This window comes from Eufriesea mexicana, unplaced genomic scaffold, assembly GCF_001483705.2.
Source record: "Eufriesea mexicana isolate 0111107269 unplaced genomic scaffold, ASM148370v2 scaffold757, whole genome shotgun sequence".
Classification (NCBI taxonomy): domain Eukaryota; kingdom Metazoa; phylum Arthropoda; class Insecta; order Hymenoptera; family Apidae; genus Eufriesea; species Eufriesea mexicana.
In genome coordinates, this window is record NW_016908927.1 from 1,350,689 (window position 1) to 1,370,009 (window position 19,321).

Here is a 19,321-nt window from a genome sequence, read left to right on the forward strand (position 1 = left end):
TATTGTTAATACGATACAAATGATACTCGGAACAGATATACAAAAGAATAAACCTGTACTCGCGTCCTTTATTTTTTCCATCATTTGTGTTTTTTTACTGCCGCTGTTAAAGAACACACATATATTTGTCTCATATAAAGTTACATGTAATACTATTGCATGGAAGACAGAAAAAATTGAACAACGCACATATGCGTCCACCGTCTCTGCTGGTGACTTTCGCCAGACGAACATATGCATCCATAGCGCTCTAAGGGTTAAAGATCGACGTCGAATTTATTTCTATGGCGGGTTGATATACCTTACAATTTTTCTGGAATTATTTCGCTATTATTCATAAATATATGTCTATCCTTAAATGGTACACTTCATGTTACAATACATCGGTATAAATCAAATATTTGTGTAAAAACGTGAGTTCATCGTGTGACGAATTTGTCACATCTCTGAAAATAAGAGACGTCAAGGAGCAAATATGTATAATTAATGATGTAAGATATGGATCTGCATTTCAAGACTATCGGTTAAAGAACAATGTTTCTTTTTTTTTTAATTTTGCCGTTATTTGGAAGGAAATGCCTCATTCAAGAATTATAGAAACATTTCAGTCACTGCATAATTTAAAACGAATATTTCATTAACTATACTCTGTCAACTCAACTGTGACAATTTTTGAAAAATGCTGTCGAATAATTTTTAAACACGCTCGATGTTCATTTCTTATCACCCCCTTCCCACGAATAGAAAAAGGAAGAAGTGAAAAATACGCGAATAGCAAGGAAGGAATTTGATCAATAATACATTGAAAATATCCGAAATATTTGCAAGTTCGACGAGGCCATGAAATGTAAATAATTGAAAATGGAGAAAAGATGGGGAGATCTGAAAAATTTCAAATTTTTCAATAAAATTAAAAATTTCAATTATTGTTCGAGATGGAATAGCGATGAGATTTTACCTAGTCGCTAGCCAGACATATTTTAATTCGTATTCCGTAGGTGAGAGTGTATGTAGTAGACCTATGATGAGAAAATTTATAAACCAGTTGCGGTCGATGCCTCCCAGCGGGGCATTAGCAAGTCAAACAATACAGAATACTACAGAAAATTAGGGAAATTATGAATTTTGTACTTTTACATATTATAAGTAGTATTAAACACAAATTAGTGTCAACAAATTCTGTGTGTTCTAATATCCATATGTTGACTTTAAATCCTGTACAGAAAAGTGGCTGCGAAACGCTAAATTTGCTCTGCTGAAACCTGCCGACCTGAAAGGGTTTACGTTGCGGAAGTATAATGTAGGTCGAAGTAAATTAACAATGTTGGTAAACACCTGATTATTACAGAAATAATATTTATGTATTAAAATTCTGAGTATTGCATATAAATTATCAGGCTTTGCCTGAAAATTTGCCAACAATATCGCGATGAACCATGACTTAATCATGCTGTGGCACGCGACAACACCATAATTTTTCGACAGAACTCCTGCAGTGATTCCATATGATACCGTGTCTTTAAATCCAAGTTCACTTTAGGAGAATTAAAATCCCTAATTTAAAAATTCTAATGTAACAAATGAATCTAGAAACAAGTCAATCTGGTAGGCCAAGCGGCAATGATTGTTCCAATAAAAATTGTTCTGTATCTCGTCCTGTATAACACGTTCAAAAATCAAAGGGATCGACCCACGCATTCCGTAGTTTTCAACAATTTTATGTATTTTGACAAAAAACTGGTAAAAGCACATTACTTTTTCCAGCTGCCCCGATACATATTTCTGATTAAGGCACAAATACAGCCCTTTGTTGGAAAACCGGAAAAAAAGACGAGTTTAGGGTAAAGCCGCTAAGCTGCATATTTACCAAATTTTATTTTTAACTCATACTACAACAAATATTGTCGATGTTCTGTCTAATGGAATTGGTAAAAAATTATGATTTATTCCACAGATTTCTGATGATTGACCATAACATAAAACTGGACATAGACAAGATATATTAAATTGATTTATTCCATCTGGAATTGCATCAATTTTAATACTCAAAGATAGAATCGCTCAAGAATTAATTACTTGAGTTGATGAAACAATTAAAGACGAAGGTAAATTTATCGGAACTACTATATACTATTATCAGTATCAAGTAAACGAAATTGATCAATTAAAGAATATGTCATTATGGAAGTATCAAATTCAATAGTATTAAATTCTGGATATTCATGTGATCAGTATCATGGATGTCCAATCGATTTAATTGAAAAGAAGGATTTCATCTGGGAGAAATTTTGAATTAATCTTTTTAACATTGAAATTACCATGCTATAGATGACAGATTTAAAATTCGTCATTATTCAACATTAAGGATAAGGAATATTGTCACGAATTGGAAAAAGGATCGTCCTTTTATGGTCAAAAATTGAGAATCAAGGATAATCGACGAATTTAGAACTGAAAAGTAGAAAAGGAATACTAGGCGGAAGAGAAGAAATTTTGAATTATTCTTCTTAGTATTGAAATTACTGTGCTAAATGATTGGTCCAAAATTCGTCATTATTCAACATTAAGGATAAAGAATGCTTTTATGAATAATATCGGGCGATGCCCATCGAAGATAATTCCTTTGTAGGAAAAGATTGAAAACATTAATTCGTTTGTCTCCTAATTTATTTGAGTTATATTTATATCATTTGAAATTTATATTAACATTTTATTACGAATATTTGTATTAAATATTAATTCATTTGCCTCTTAATTTTTAAGCAATTTCGCCATTAATTAATAATCACAGTTATTTCTGACTTTTATTTTGTAGGCACAATTCTAATTCGTAACTCAATTCCTTAACGGATAAAGACTATTGAATATAATTGCACAATATTTGACTATTTCTTGCTATAAAAATTTGCGTGAATCGTGTGTATTCTATGTCAAATTTTTCGAAACATCTAATTCTGTTCTATACAATAATATACAATTTTTCTCTCCCCACTCTTTTCCAAAAATTAAATTTAAAGAATTCAGAAATTACTATTATTTCATGTGAAAAGAAAGTCCAGCTATTTCCAGATTGAAATTGCAGTTCCTATACTTTACAAGAGAAACAGCAAATCGTGTAACGATTCTTCAATAAAACATATACTCAATCGTTACACGTTTGAAAAATAAGTTTCTAAAACCAAAAAATAATGACTTTAATTTATATTAAGTAATATTTATCGGTTCATTCGGAAGGATTTTGCGCTTTGACATTGCACGAGGAGTTGGTGAAAAGGAAATGGAATCGCGCGAAGCGGTGGAGTTAAGGAATTGATGGAAGTCAGTGCACGATTACTTTAAGCGGAGTGTTTATTAAGTCGTGTTTCATTGATGGAATTTGGAGGTTCTTGCAGGACACTTCGCGGCGAAGAAGCTGAGGTGAAAAATCAGCGTCTGTTTTGCATTATAAATTCGACGCTGAAGATATGCCAGCGTATCGTTTAATATTCATCGGATTCACTATAATTGGCAAATATGGTATACTAATAACAACTATTCTCCTATCCTTTTATTTCCGCTCATTTATGTCGTAAATTTCCTTTATCCTTTCTCGATTTATTCCCTTAAATAGTTTATTCATTTACGTCTAACTCATTTATTTATATCTTCTAAAGTCCATTTTCTTAAATTATTTACCATTTAAGACACTGCTATATGTTTAGGCAAAACTAAGCTGTATATGTTTGATATTCATTAACATCTATGATTGTAATATTAACAATTTAATCACGTATTCAAATTTTATTCGAATAGTATAAATAGAAAATTTTGAAACGTGCATTAATCCGATTGGGAAAAATGTAAACAAGCATGTGAGAATTAAAATGGAATTTAAACACTGATTTTCAACAACTTTTTATACCGGAACGCGAGTTACAGGTTTTCTGAATGTTATCATATTCGTTCTGTTATAAAGTCAGTCAGAATATTAGAGATACGAGGAATTACACGCGAAACGAGGGAGAAATGGATCGGTGTAACGTGGAAAAAATTAATGAAGGGGAATGAAATCATGTTGAAGAATAGGGCATATTAAAGGTACATTTTCGTTATTTTTTTAATCGAACAGATGAAGAAAAGCGACTGATGTTCTGCTTTCGCTGAAAGAGCTACATCCTTTGTCTAGAAATATTGACCATTGCAGATTGAAGTTATAGACGGTAATCAATGTTCGACAAATATGATAATGAGAAATTGTAGAAGGCGAGTAAATATCTGATGTTAAAAATATAAGTAAAATTTTGTATGAGTGATTATATAAAAAGATCCACGTAAACAAATGTAAAATATATAGATAAATATAATGATATACGTTTTCCGTAATTTACATTAATATTAGAGAGCATATTCTCCCTAATTACATCTGCATATTTAAAATTAGACTTTTACACATTCTAAGATCCGTTTTATTAGATTCTTCTATATAAAAGCTTTTTAATTAACGAAATCACTTCACTCTCCTTCGCATGACTTTTCTTTTCATCCCATAGTATCGGCTTTCCCTAATTTCACGTGAATTCTTAGAATAATTTGCGATTCGTAGAATGTACGACTTTCTATTCACGCTTTTTCTAAATGTGTGCCACCTTCTTCATTAATATCATATCAGCCAAATTCAATTTTATTAATTCTTTGCAGCATGAAAATTTTTCAACGAATCACCATTATGTGCTAATATCGTAACGAAACGCTATTCGAGGCGGAATATTTTGTTTGGGGAAGGAAATGAAATTATAAATGGACGCTCTCTTGCCTTATATCATCGAAAGGAAGAACACCAAGTAACGATCAGCAGATTATTAAACTCTTTATAGCGACGCCAGTAGAGTGCAGAGATTTAGAGTCCCATTTGAATCGTATTGTATTTACCAGAGTCGAAAACATGTTCGACGTACGTGACTCGCCGTACAAGTTCGAAAGCAGGCTTGACGCGCGGATTCCCGCATGCGTGTTTCTGACAAGCACGTGAATGCTTACGAGCAAGTTCGTTCGAACTCGTTCTGCTCAAACTGAGATAAGATAAGGCTTATCAGACTCTCACGCTTGAACACCAACGGTACGCTTCTCCTTCGCGTTTCCCGATCTCGTTGCGGCTAGAACGTACCGCGATACTGTCCCGATTATGCCCGTGCAAGAAGAATCAGTCCTCTTTGTCGTGACTTATTTCGACGTGATTGGCTAAGTATATAGTAGACGGGTTAAATTACGAGGATATATTACGAAATCAGAACTGGATAAACGATGAAGAGCCATCCGAGAATGTACATAACGGTATATGGTGGAAATGAATCTCTGGGAGAAATGGATGAGAAATTTTTCGACAAAATTTTTGGGCAAATGAGGAGAGATGAGATTTTTTAAAGGAGAACACCGATGGAAGTGTATCGGATGGTGTGAGTGGTGCCTAGGATGAGAGGCTTTGTTAAATCGGAAATCTACGTGGAGTAAGATTGAAGTGAAACAGGAAGATGATAGTTTGACCTTTAACTATGTTTAACACTAGATTTACGGACGCTACCTGTATACCTATTTCTGAGGACATCCTTCAAATTGACAGGTAAAGGAAACCACGTGCATTTTTTAAAATATTAATATAATTTAATAACAATTATATATAATATTATCAGTCTTAATGTAAGTTAACTAAGTCTGTTAACTCCATATAATTGGAGCAACCATTCCGTCAAATTGACGGGTTCCGTAAATCTAGGGTTAAGTATATGCAAACGTAAATTTAAATATTCATTTGCCGTGTAAATAGGATAATTAATAATAATCGAATGAGATAGGGAGTGGATTATGGACACAATGGATAGCTTACTGCGTGGTTAAAGATACATTTTAAAGAAAAAAATGATAAAAGCGATATCGTGACAGAAAGTTCTTGCCTTTGAATTTTTCATTACATCCAAATAGGAATAACTATGACAATTTTATAAAAGATAAAGAGGGTGCCGAACTACCAATATCAAAAACTAACTAAAAGAGAATAGCATTAGCTACTTAATTATTAAACAGCCAATTAAATTTGCAGTCAATAGATGTAAGAATTGTTTAGTTAACTCTTAATAACAAATTGCCCAGAGTATGAATTTGTAATAAAAATAGAAAGCACGAAAATAAGTTACAAGATTTAATTATTAATTTCTCGTAACACTGACTAAATGAACTTTATGGGAATAGATAGCTTTAGGTAACACTGCTCAATAATATTTAACTTTTCTATAAATGTGTAATAACCATTTGGTAATTCTTTCAGAGTTTACTTTAACAAAGACGAATAGGTAATCCAATTGTTCTACCACCCTCAATTTCTTAAAAAAACGTGCGTTTATCCAAAAATAAACAGTAAGAACGTTAGGAGGTTCATTCTTGTCTTACAAGATAGATGAGAGTATCCTGAGTTAATCAATGTCTCTAATTAAAATTATTTTTGTTTCTGAATAATTATAACTAGTTATCAGTGCTTATAGATAACTCTCCGAGCATACTTCCCACCAATATTCTGAGATCTTTATGAAAAGGTTATTATATGATACGCATTTTCTTCACATTAGAGTATTCTTCAGATTTTTCTGAAGAAGAAACCACCCAGAAACAATATTAGGATGATGCTCAGTATAGATAGAACGGTAAAATATATAGGCAAAACGAAAGACAAGCATATAGGGAGTATTACGGGTAATTTAACACAACGACGCGTACAATAGGATTCCTTAATTTAGAAATCCTATAAATGGTATTACTAATTTTGCATAAATTATTGAATTTATTGCTAATATCCAATTGATATTGCTAATAACGAATTACCTGAACCACACATTTACAATAAAAATAGGAAATGTTAAGAAAATATCGACTCTTAGAACGAAGAAGTAATTATTAAGGGAACCGACAAGATTCGAAAACCCTCGGCCGATTTCGGCAACATACATGGGTCATAAAAAGGGCACCGCGCGGCTGCCCAGGTCTTCACCGGCTGAAGCACGGACGGGACACTTCGAAGTCTGGACCAGGCGCTTCCGGGACTTCATCCGCTGGGCCTTGGCGACCTTCCCGAGGGTCAGAGTTGGGTAGCTTACTGTGGCAGGTGGGCTTGGAAATTCACTTTTAACGCCGTCTTTCTTCCGGTCTTATTTTCTCTTTTCTATTCAAATATTTCGTTGTTGTTTTTAATGTCTCATCGTTCCCCTTACTGATCAGTTCCTTTCCAGGGCTAATCTACATACTTCCTTTATAGACTTATTGGGTTGGGTTGGTGGTCAGGTGGAGGTGGATGATGGTCATTGTCTGGATCTTGGGGCTATTCGATAGCCATTGTCCACTCCACATATACATCACCCCCCAATCCCTTTTTTTTTTTGCTTCAGAATCTCATTCCTTTTATTTCCGGATTCTTTCATCGTTGGTTCGTTATCTGGAATTCGGTTTCATTTCATCGATGGGTTGCTTCTGTCTCATCTATGGATTGTTCCTTCCATTTGGTTAGCCTTTGCGGTTTCTATTCGTCTCGCTTCTATTTTCTTTCCCCCTTCCTATTTTCTTTCGTGTTCGTATTTACATTATTATATCCCCTTCTCCGCTTATCAGCTTTATCAAGGTTTAACCTGGAAGACATCGTTGAACTGCGAGGGACGCCTGCGTTTGGACACAACTAGTTGCAAGATAGAAGACATCGTTCGACGACGAGGAATGCGTGCGTTTGACACAAGTTACAAGATAGAAGACACCGTTGGATGACGAGGGATGCGTGCGTTTATACCTAAGTAGTTGTAAACAGTTATGAGATAGACTACTAGGTTAAGACTAATGTGCGCGTTATCTGTACAAAGGTAAACTACCTAACATGGAGCGGATATACCAATTCCATATCCTTTCTCTCTTATCTCTCCCGTTTACCAAATAGAACATAATTGTTCTTGCGATAATCGCGATCGTTCTTAAGTTCCGAGTAGCCTACGTGACGAACTCCCATATACACGATAATTCCATGCTTCGTAAGTCATCGTCACGAATCGTCTTCGACACTCATTCCAGCCAGTATCAATCTCGTCATGCATCGGGTTTCAGGGTGACCCTCGGGTCACTGCTACTTTTGGAGTCAATGCGATGTTCCAGCAGTCCCGGTCGTACGTGACTATAGTATAGGTCTGCAGCTGCTCCGGCATGTGTCTACGGTCAGACCACTTGGGACGATTCAGTTCTACCCATTGGGGCAGGGGCACGTAATATCTGTCCGTCTTTCAAGGCGTCGCTTGACCCTCGTTGCGCCTGTGGGAGTTTCAGTGACTCGGGGACTACATTGGTTCACATGTAAGTCGTGGCAAGATCGGCAATGACTGAGGTGAGATTGGCCCGATCGTGAGGCTGTTGAACCTAGAGATGTCTTGTACAAGAGATTATTTCGCGTATGATAGTCGGTCTTTTGAAAAATCGCGAACTCGTTCGGGCGCATAGCGATTATAAATTAGTCTTTCTTTGCGCGCGTCCTTCTTATTTGATTCCCCAAATCTTTGGGAAATTAGAAATATTCGAGTATGTTGAGATACAGTATATTAGCGTTGCGTCAGGAAAGTATAAATTTTAGTATACCGATCCGAAACCCTTTTTGCAAGACACGAAATATAATAAAGTGTCGGTAGTTTCACTTTAACTTCTTTCGCACCAAGTTAGATTAGACACCCTTGATACAGATATCGCCAGCAGGTTGCGCCACTATGACGCATGTCGGGTCTCGATGCGCGGTCACCTCCACGTGGCGACATCTGGTAATTGGTATCGTATCCCAAAATGCAGTTTTTGAAAACGATGCCAAGATAAGGACTGCGTACAAAATTCACGATATTTGCTATATATTGGAAATTTTCAATGCTCTTTCTGAGCTTCGAAAATATAAAGCGATCAGAAATTATTCGAATGAAATGTAAGCTTCGAGATTAAATTTGGTATATGTTTCACAGCTATTTGCTTATCTGCAGGACACCAAGGCTACGAGAAATTAATGTTACCGGTATTCGGAGATTGTTATAGTATGCATTCTGTCGTATATTAGCAGCAAAATACGAAGATATGTATCGATTCGGATTCTAAATGGAGCTTACAGTTAATGAAATACAAATTTTTGATCCATGGTACTTGGTTAACTTATTAGGCGACAGGGTAACAATGTCTTAAATTAATAATAGTGTTATTAATTTAATATTATTAATAATAATATTAGAAATATGTCCTCGATTAATTATATACAGTATTGAATCTTCAGCCACATATATTAATTATAGACCTAATATTTTCTATGCTTTTAGAACCTTTAGTCTACGCGATACCGTACCTGCAGCAATAAAAGGATTGGCACAAACGAGTTGAAAGCGCGTTTCCGCGACGCCTGGCGAAATAGGTTTTATCAGGCATATTTCCGTAATACTTAATCTTCGTGAGTTGTGAGTAATGCAATCCTTCACGTAGCACGGGAATAACGTAATTACGATTTCCTCAGAGGGACGAGTCAAACTGCAATTTATGTCAGTACTTCTCTCCTTTGCTTCAATAGGAAAGAACGCCTTACGAGCCGTTTCACTTCGTTAGGGCAATTGCGGTAGGCTGGATTAATTAATGATTAATCTCGCTAATTGTCGATGCTTGCAAAGTTTGGAGTTCAAGTAACAATCCCTCTATTAAAATTGGGAACCAGGATCAACGAATTTTAGTACCATCTTGTATACATAGATTTAGACTTCCATATTCGATTTTAATTATTGAACGGAATTAATTACTGGGTTCCTTTTTTAACAATCCTGCTTAAATTTTAGAAAATATTATCTTTAACATCGTCATTTCCCTTCACCCTCTAACCTATGCAGGTTGATCAGCGTACATGTTCAATAGCACAAATTTCCATCATACTTATACGCAAACCTGCATTATACATCATAGTTGCTGTCTCACACGTGTGGCTCAACTACGTGCTACGTAGAGCTACACGAATTAGAAGCGTATACATTGGACTTGTTAAGCGACTATTAACAATTCTCTTAATATCTTCGATGCATGTTTAAAAATTAATCAGCTAACACCAAATTTAACGTATTTCTCAATTCTTGTCGAACTTTGTATATCGCGGCAAAGGAATCTCTGCATTCAATGCATGTTCCTAAGCTAATTACACAGTACACCTCATGAAACATTACCTAATTCTTTGCTCGATCGCATGAAATAAATATTTTCTATGAATTTATATTTATAAATTAGTTACCTAATATATTTCACCAAAAACACTCATTCAAATCCTCTACGGACCCATAAACAATTGACCAATGATAAGACCAGCAAAACACACATTATAAGTGGAACTACCAAAGGTGACATAATGACTTGTTTTAGATATTCTTTCCCCGCAATTGCCGAGAGTGTGCAGTTGTATATGGCAAAATTAATGTAGTATCGCACATTTTCCATCACGCACACGTGATTTTACGAAGATTATCGAGAGAACGTGGATCGAATCTGCAAAGCCCAGGTAAGTAGGGGAAACCATGGGTGACGCGTCGGATCCTTCGTATGATCATATATGGTCACGTTAACCCTTTGCACTCAACGATTTTTTGTCTAGAGAAGAGTAGAAAGTCAAAGATTCTCTATTGAAAAACTGATGATACATTTTTGAGCAGTAAATGAAGAATTGTATGATAACAGAATTGTAGAATTATTTGATTTCGATACCATGCACACTGTTACATTACATAAAATTTGATATATTAATTAATATCGATTTCGCAAATTTTATGAAATGGTGACTGAGGGTCACCTCTCGAGTGCAAAGGGTTAATATATAGTTGGAGTCGAAGACAGTTGTTGTTGAACTGAGTTGTATAGTTAAGAGTAGAAGTCGAACAGGGTTGAAACATTGTAATACTGCATTCAGCGTTGCAGTAAGCCGAGAAATAATTTGTAATTTTATTGTCATTCTCACATATTTATATCGTTGTTACCAATAAATATTACCACCATCCAATCTCTATATTAATATCGATTTTTATTCGGCCCTGATCATAGTTACGCATGCTCTTTTGATTTCATTATACCGATTTAACACTTTGTGCTCGAGAGAAGCTCTTCAGTAGGCATTTGATAAAATTTCGAAGCTCAATGTTCATAAATAAGTCAAATTTCAGATAATGTAACGGCGAGGTGTCGAAATCAAATAAGTCTAAGCGTTAACTACCATACGATTTCTTAATCCTGCTCAGAAAAGTATCGTCAGCTTTGTAACAGAAAATCTTTGAACTCCTATCCTTCTATGGACAAAAACTCGTCGAGTGCAAAGGGTTTATTGTCATCAATAACGTATATGATATTCAGATACTCGTCACAAGTCGATAGGCCTAATGTTAACAATGCGTACTAATCAGTTAACTATCTCAAATTTCTAAGCAAAAATATAAATTCTATATTCTTTTTATCCTTTATACCACCTATACCTATCACAGATTCCTTTCACATATTCTCAGCCAAATTATCCTTCGGATATCTCGTGAAACATAAACTACTTTCTAATTTTCGTCATTTTCCAGAAAAATGTTTGGAAAGCTTCCAACAATTTTAGTTCGAAGTAGATGATAAACGAACCAAGAAGAGTGAAACTTGGAAAACAGCAGTGAGAATGTGAGAAAACAGGTGTCTTGAGAATATATATTGTACCACGAATTTTGAACAAGGTCGAAAATATGTTTGCTAGGCTAGAGATGACTAAGATCCTTGATTACAAAATGAGTACTCCCCATCTTCAGCGAACATGCACACTGAAATAGTTTCACTGAGGTACGTCCACCAGTTGCAGGCTATAGTGACTCAGGATTACCTATCTGAAATATCTCTTACCATTCCATATGCCACACCAAGCTTGATACAATTCTCAACTTCCACGAGTGTGCCATAATCTCATGGCTCTCTCTAAATTCCTCAGAGAACAAAAGGATTACCACCCCATCTTCCAACTTTCCTTCCAAAATTTCTCCTTTCCTCTCTCTCGACACCCCCGCCGTTATATTTAGGTTCGAGACAGCGTTCGTCACGCCGGCTCGGAACGATCCTGAAATTGGATGAAACGTGGATGAAGCGATACACGTAACCGCGTGTCGTCACTTACGAGAGACACGGTGTCAGCCAAAATAAACAGAATGTCACGGGTATAAATAAAGCTTTCACTGTCTCCGCGCAGCCACCAATCGCTGGCTCCTATTCCTCTCTTCCTTTTTCCCCTTTTCGTCTCCATGTCTTTTTCCCCAGCCGAATTGACGTAGACAGACGTGTCAGAGATCTCTTCATCGACGTGCTTCTAGTCGGAACCCCCTCCAAAGACGTTCACCGTGTGCACCCTTGACGAGAGTAATTACACAAAGCCCAGAGAGTATTTGCTCCATCTCCGTGTCTCGGAGGATTTTCTCCGGGTACCTATTTTGTATCCTTCGGCTAGGATTATGACGAGATCTTCGCTGACTTCAGTGGAGAAATTTGATAAAGGATTGCATGTAATTTTGCCGAATTTGGCGAAGAATTTATTGGTAATTTTTGATAGGAGATTGTTTAAAAGCTTGACGTATGCTTTGGACAATTTATTGGAAATTTTTGGTAGACGTAGTGTCAAAATTTTTGCTTCATTCCATAGAGAAATGTCGACGTTCACTGCTGTAATAATTATTGTAAGGTATCTATTGAACTTCTTAAGCTTTGGAGCTATTATTTTTATTAGAAAAGTTACGTATAGAACAATTATTATTACGATACTTTGAATTCGTTCCTTTGAGTATATTTGTGCGTGTTTGATTGCATGTTCTAAACGAATGCTGGCCAGACTTGGATATCGAGTATGCTATCCATTCGGAAGAATACACGCTTGAAAGTTTTACACGCAATCTGCATTTACACGAGAATCGTATTACACTCTGCGGAGAAAAAGTTAGCTGCGTATATTGGTTAAGATTAAGTACACGATTGCCCTATATTTATAGGATAATCTCTTTCTATCTAGGATTGGAGTGAATTCCCTGTTCACGGGAATTAGCAAAGTTTCGCTGAATCAATTTTATAATGGACTTAATTTCACTTTTAAGCAAAGTAATTCATTACTTCGAATCTAAACTCTTTGTCTCTATGCCACTATTAATCAGAATAATTATAATTTTTAACGTACATTAAGGATTTGTTTATTTCGAGATCTGCTAGAGTATTGTTAAGAGATTTTTAATCATCCCCAACGGTACTAAAGGGACTAAAAATTTTATTTTCAACACATACAATTTATTTTATTTGAAGCGAATTTTAATTTGTATCATAGAATATGTTTCCTGTCTTCCTAAGGAAAATAATTATCTACCTTTAGAAGCAGTCCCTCGTGTTATTGACTGATGGTATGTAGAATATGAATTGCAGAGAATATTCTTCTTAATTACTACTACCCACTGTTAATTAATTCACCTAATGCCACATCGCTAGATATAAATTTGATTTCTAGACCTCTGTTGTGGATTAACTACAGATGTCATTGATCTAGCATTTACCCCAGTATAACAAAAATCTTACGAAACATTATACGTAATATAATATTATTAACGTGACACTGCGTTTACTTATAATACATTTGAAGCACGTAATAAAAGATTTTAAATACATAATATGCAATATTATCATTTTCACATCATTTATCATTTCATTCCTCCTGTTACCGGAATATCATTCTGAATTTTATGTACAAATATATGTACTATACGCACCATACTAATTCTACCAATCATTCCTGTCTTAAAATACAAAATCTAGTCTAAATAATTTATACTATAGTAATTCCAGTACTATATCCAATTTCCATTCCTATAAAATGTTCTCAAAATATCTACTTAAATGACTATTTAAAATGGAGACAGAAATAATTTTTCACATTTTCATATTTACCTGTAGCACTCACACGCGTTTCGTAACCAAATTCGCATTAACGCCTACGTATTATAAAATCCTTGCAAAAGAAGACGCAAGGAACATTCGATCCTTTCACGAGTTTGCATGCGCACATCGATTCTCGTGATTCTTTCTGCCGATTCCCTGTCACGTGCATCTGTTATAGCCATGTGGTTGCGAAGGGAAAAACAGAGAGAGAAAGGGAGGACTAAAAAGATTGGAAGAGGTTGCAAAGAAGGAGAAAAATATCACACACCCGCATACATACACAGGGTATCGAAAGAATGAGACCAAAAAGGATGGACCAATCCTGGTCCAGCTGGGCTTATATGGACAATAACACGTGATGGGTGCCGTGAATACTTCATTAGCATTCGTTTTTCGTCCTCAACGCCGATCCACCGTGCACCACCATTTATTTTGCCCACCCCGCCTCTAATACTATTGCCAAATTTCCATTGCACGAATTTCTGCACCGCGATCGTCTCTTTGTTCCAGAATTATTTTTCATTCAATTTCCTCGCGTAATTCGTGTGTCACAGATCTGTTCTTTGAGCTTATGTCGTTTTCAAAAATTTTGTGGCTGAATTTGGATACACGTGGCCGTGGACGATCATTTACCGAAGATTTGTGGTTGTATATGAAATTCGTTGCAGTAATGACATTTCGTTTTTATTCTCTACTCTTGTATATATTGAAAGAAATTATCGTCCTTAAATTTTGCTTGATAATTTAATATTTGTAGAGTACGATGTGAAATCAATCGATTCCGGAGCGAGGTTAAGGAGACAGGTATGTTGAATTAAGGACTGAAATAAGGAGAAATGCAATATTGACAAATTATTGAAAATAGATTATAAAGGAAGATATGTACACTTATTGCATACTATTGCAAGTACCCAATAAAACTGCTTGTAAGTTGAATTTTACCGATGTATATAATTTAGGCTAAATCCAAATTATCACCTCGGAATTAATTAGGATATTACTACAAAATTTCGATCTAATGTAAGAAACAGAAAAATACACTATTCTATGAAATTTTAAATATAACCACTTGCTTATGTTCATTTTTACATAATGAATTTTCATAGTCCTCAATATTTCATACAAACCTACATACCATATTTTAGAATGCTAATCCACGTTATCCACTTCACGTTGAAAAACATCTAAATTATTGTCTATGTCAACTTATACATTGATTAACTTAATACACAGAAATATCATTCCAAAGCATTAACTAAATCTTTCTATTCTACGAAAATATATTTTTTCAAAATGTTAAATCCACGTCTTTCTGACCACTGTGTACGTATAAATTGAAGTAAAATTAAATACTACTTATAGGGGAAAATACAAAATAAAATTTGCCTTAATTCAATCGTATACCTACATTTAAATACTCATCTCAGACACAACAAATTACATAATTATAGGTATGAAGCCAATAAAGAATGAAAGTAATGGTAACTATGGAGAATTTAGCTCAAAACTTGTCCATTAAGTACTTATAGATTTGCTGAATTGAGGGGTTGTGGATATAGTAAAGGCAAAGGGGATATAATCGAGTCTCGAGGAGCAACGCATATCGGAACGACGAGCTGTTTCAGAAAAGGGGGCGATGAAAATGGAGGCTAGAAGACGAGGCTGAAGGGAAGTTGCAATGATGAAAAGAGAAAGATGTGTGCGTCCTCCATCTCTCTGCCCATTCACTACTTCCAACACTATTTTTCGTAGGATTATCAGGTTTGAGGACTATGGATTCTTGTTCTCCAGAATCGAATGCAATGCTGAATAGTGTACTTGCTTAGCTGTAGTTGAATGGGAAGGGTTGAGCTTGAAAGGAGGGATGCAGTTAGCGATGAGTTTGAGCGTTTGTAGTGTTTCGGCTATTGAGGATGTATAATGTAAGTATTACGTAATTGCATTAAGACAGTTGTGTTAATTAACGGGGTCACCTAATTCCGCAAACTAACCTCGTCATGTTTGCAAACCGCAGGAGTATAAAAGATTTATGACATATTTTGAATTATACTACGCATATGCTGCTTGAAAAATATGATTAAAATTTTGATATCTGGCGAAATAGATACTGTCGAATTTTGGAATCAATTTAATCACGAAGATGATTGAAATCTGCCAATCGGTTAATACAATACATATTATCAATTATATTAACCACTATTATCATTGGCGATATACTCGGCTAATGACGATTATAATAGTTACTAATATCTTCATTGAGTAATTGTGCTCCTTTTGTTAATTGTATGTCCACTTTTTCTTTATATAATTACCCTAATCTCCCTATCTACCCCTAAAGAAATATTTTTAAAGCAATTTTCCTTGATCTTCGTATGAAATGAATTGTTACCAACAGTTTGACGAAACTTTGTATTAAGTATCTTCCATTCCTGACACAATTTTAATATAAAGTCCTATCCTTCCCTTTCCCATTTTTCATTTCCTATTGCGCGTCGTAGAAGAAGCTAGAAACTGACATAACAATGAAATTCACAGTACAAAATCTGCAATTACACGCTAACAGACGTATTCATATTGAAGAAAAGGAAAGGGAAGTGCATGGTGCAGGGCTCGGTGTTCCTACGGAATGAGCTATTGAATTTTTGCTCATTGTTTCCGTTCTCGCCGCCCGCAAGTTTTATCTGGATTGGATGGAGCGTCTGGAAGGAAAGAGAGAACATCGATTATACACGCATCAAATTTTTATTTTCTACCACTACAGCAGGTCGCTGCAGAGCGTAGTAGAGCGAAGCCGAATACTGAATAGCAGCAGTCACCACAGCAAAGCACTTCCGTGCCCGGCACCGCATTGGATACAACCGCAAACAAAGCAGAGCGCAGCAGAGTGTAGCTGATAGCAGTAGGGCGCACGGGCAGGGAGCAGGAGAGCACAGTGTGGCCCAGCAATGTGCCGAACACCGACGGACAGCTGTGAATAGCAAAAATTCATTAGTTAGCATAATCTAAACTAACCACAGCTGGGCACAGCAGAGCGCAGGAAGGCGCTGCAGAGTCAATAAAGCGCCGAATGCGTCAAAGTAACAGCTAATTGCACAGTTTAGTATCGTAACCTAACCTAACAAAACATAACATACACTTACTAAACATCACCTACCATGCCATAACTAACCTAACCACAACGGAGCACTACAGAGCGTAGGAGAATTCAGCAGATCGCAGCAAAGCGCCGAATACCAGCGAACAGCAGCGAGTAGCACCGATTCCTACTCCATCCGAACCTAACCACACTTAACCTACTCTGACCTATCATACCTATCGCAACCACAACATGGTGCAGCTGGGTGTGACACACATTATCAGATCACAACAAAGCGCCGAGTACCGACGAAAGCAGCAGATAGCACAGATACCTATCCGAACCTAAACCAATATAACCTAATCTAACCAAACCTAACATTACATTACGAAATATAATGTACTTCACATTCCCTAACCTAGCCACAGCAGTGCGCATCAGAGCGCAGCATAGGTCTGCAGAGCTCCGTAAAATTCCGAACACAATCGAATAGCAGCGAATAGTATAGATTCCTAATCTGTCCTAACCTAACCTAGGCAAACGTTTCCTACTAAAACGTACCCAACCTAACAAAAGAAGCGTACAGCAGAGTGCACCAGGGCATAGAGTATCACAGCAGAGCCATGCTGATCGCCGAATATCATCGAGTAGCAGAGATAAGCAATATATAGGTGTAGCGATGAAGCAAATAGCAACAGCGCCATAGCAACCCACAGCAGGGGGCCGCAAAGCGTAGCAGAGGACAGCAGATAACCGAAAAGCAACGAACAGCTCCGTGTAACTCTCTTTAGGGGCAGCATAGAAACAGGGAGCAACCCCGCGAGAGGAGGGCAGTGCAGAGCAGCATAGCACAGACTAGCACTATATTGGGAGACAAATGCCGCTACAACAGAGCATAACAGAGCGTTGCTTGCGTATCGCAGAGCACTGCAGATATCTGTAGATCGCCGAATAGAAGAGACTAGTACAAATTAGCATGACTTAGGGACAGCTACGCACCAAACATCAACGCCTCCACAGCACAGAATAGCAGATCAGAGCAGACCGCCGCAGAGGGCAGCAGAGCGCAGCTGAGTTCAGAAGAAACAAACGAAAAGTAAGTTAGGGCAGTTCCGCCCTACTTACTGTCTGTACCGCATCAAGTAGCAACGCCGCCATAGTAGTGCACATCAGGGGGTCGCAGATTGTAGCAGAGTTCTGTTGATCGCTAAATAGGTCGGTATAGTACAACTTAGCATTATATAGGGTAAGCATAGCACTAATTAGCAAGACCGATACTGCAGACTGCAGCAGAGAGCCGCAGAGGGCAGCACGGATGAGCAGAGAGCAGTGAAGCGCCGAATACAAACGAACAGCAGCGAATAACGCAGACTCCTCACCTAACTTAACCCAATATAACCCATCCTAACCTACCCCACGTTACCTTATGTAACTACGGCAGGGCACAGCAGAGCGCAGGAAAGCGCAATTGAGCACAGCAGAGCACCGCATGTCACCGGATAAGATCGATTACAGCAGGCTAGCACTGCTTCGAACAGCACCGATACAAATAGCGGTAACCTAACCAAATGTATCCTACCCTGGCGCATATAATCTAATGGCAGAAGAGGAAGGCAGAGCGCTGGAAAGCGCAGCAGGGCTCAGTAAAGCGCAAAACTCATAGAATTGCAGCGAAAAATACGGATTCGAAACCCAAGCTAACCTAACTAATCCAAGCCTGTCATGCCCTACCCTACCGTATACTACTTCCCCTAACTTAACTACAGCAGGGGTCAGCAGAACACCGGAGAGCGCAGCAGATAGGAGGAGAGCATAGATATGCGCCAAATACCACAGAATACCAGCGAAAGCACGGATTCCTAACCCAAGCTAACCTAACCTTACCTATCGATAGTAGAGCACGGTATAGTGCAGGAGAGGACAGCAGAGCGTAACATAGCACAGTAAAGCGCCGAATACCACTGGTGGCAGGTAATTGCACAGATTCTTGTCTTAAAAATAACCATCGTTGCATATCCTAACCTTACCACAGTAGAGCATATCCGAGCGAAGCGTAACTCAACAGAAACCAGCAGTGTATATCGAAACGACGAATACCACCGTATAGCAGTGAATAACGCAGACTGCTGTCCTATCCTAAGCTGACCTAACCATATAAGCACTACTTTCCATAACCTAACCTGAGCGGAGCATTGCAGTGTGCAGTAATGTGCAGCAGACCGCAGCAGACTACAATTAGCCGCAAAATACAAACGAATAGCATCATTG

At 37.0% G+C, this 19,321-nt stretch overlaps 1 protein-coding gene across 1 annotated transcript; it reads right to left on the minus strand.

Annotated features, from left to right (window-relative positions):
- Positions 1 to 1,884: 1,884 nt before the first annotated feature.
- LOC108546744 (cytochrome c oxidase subunit 2-like) lies at positions 1,885 to 18,307 on the minus strand. Its single transcript, XM_017898976.1, is given in 3 exon segments — positions 1,885 to 2,021; positions 2,132 to 2,276; positions 18,179 to 18,307. Coding segments are annotated over 3 exon segments (411 nt in total).
- Positions 18,308 to 19,321: the final 1,014 nt, after the last annotated feature.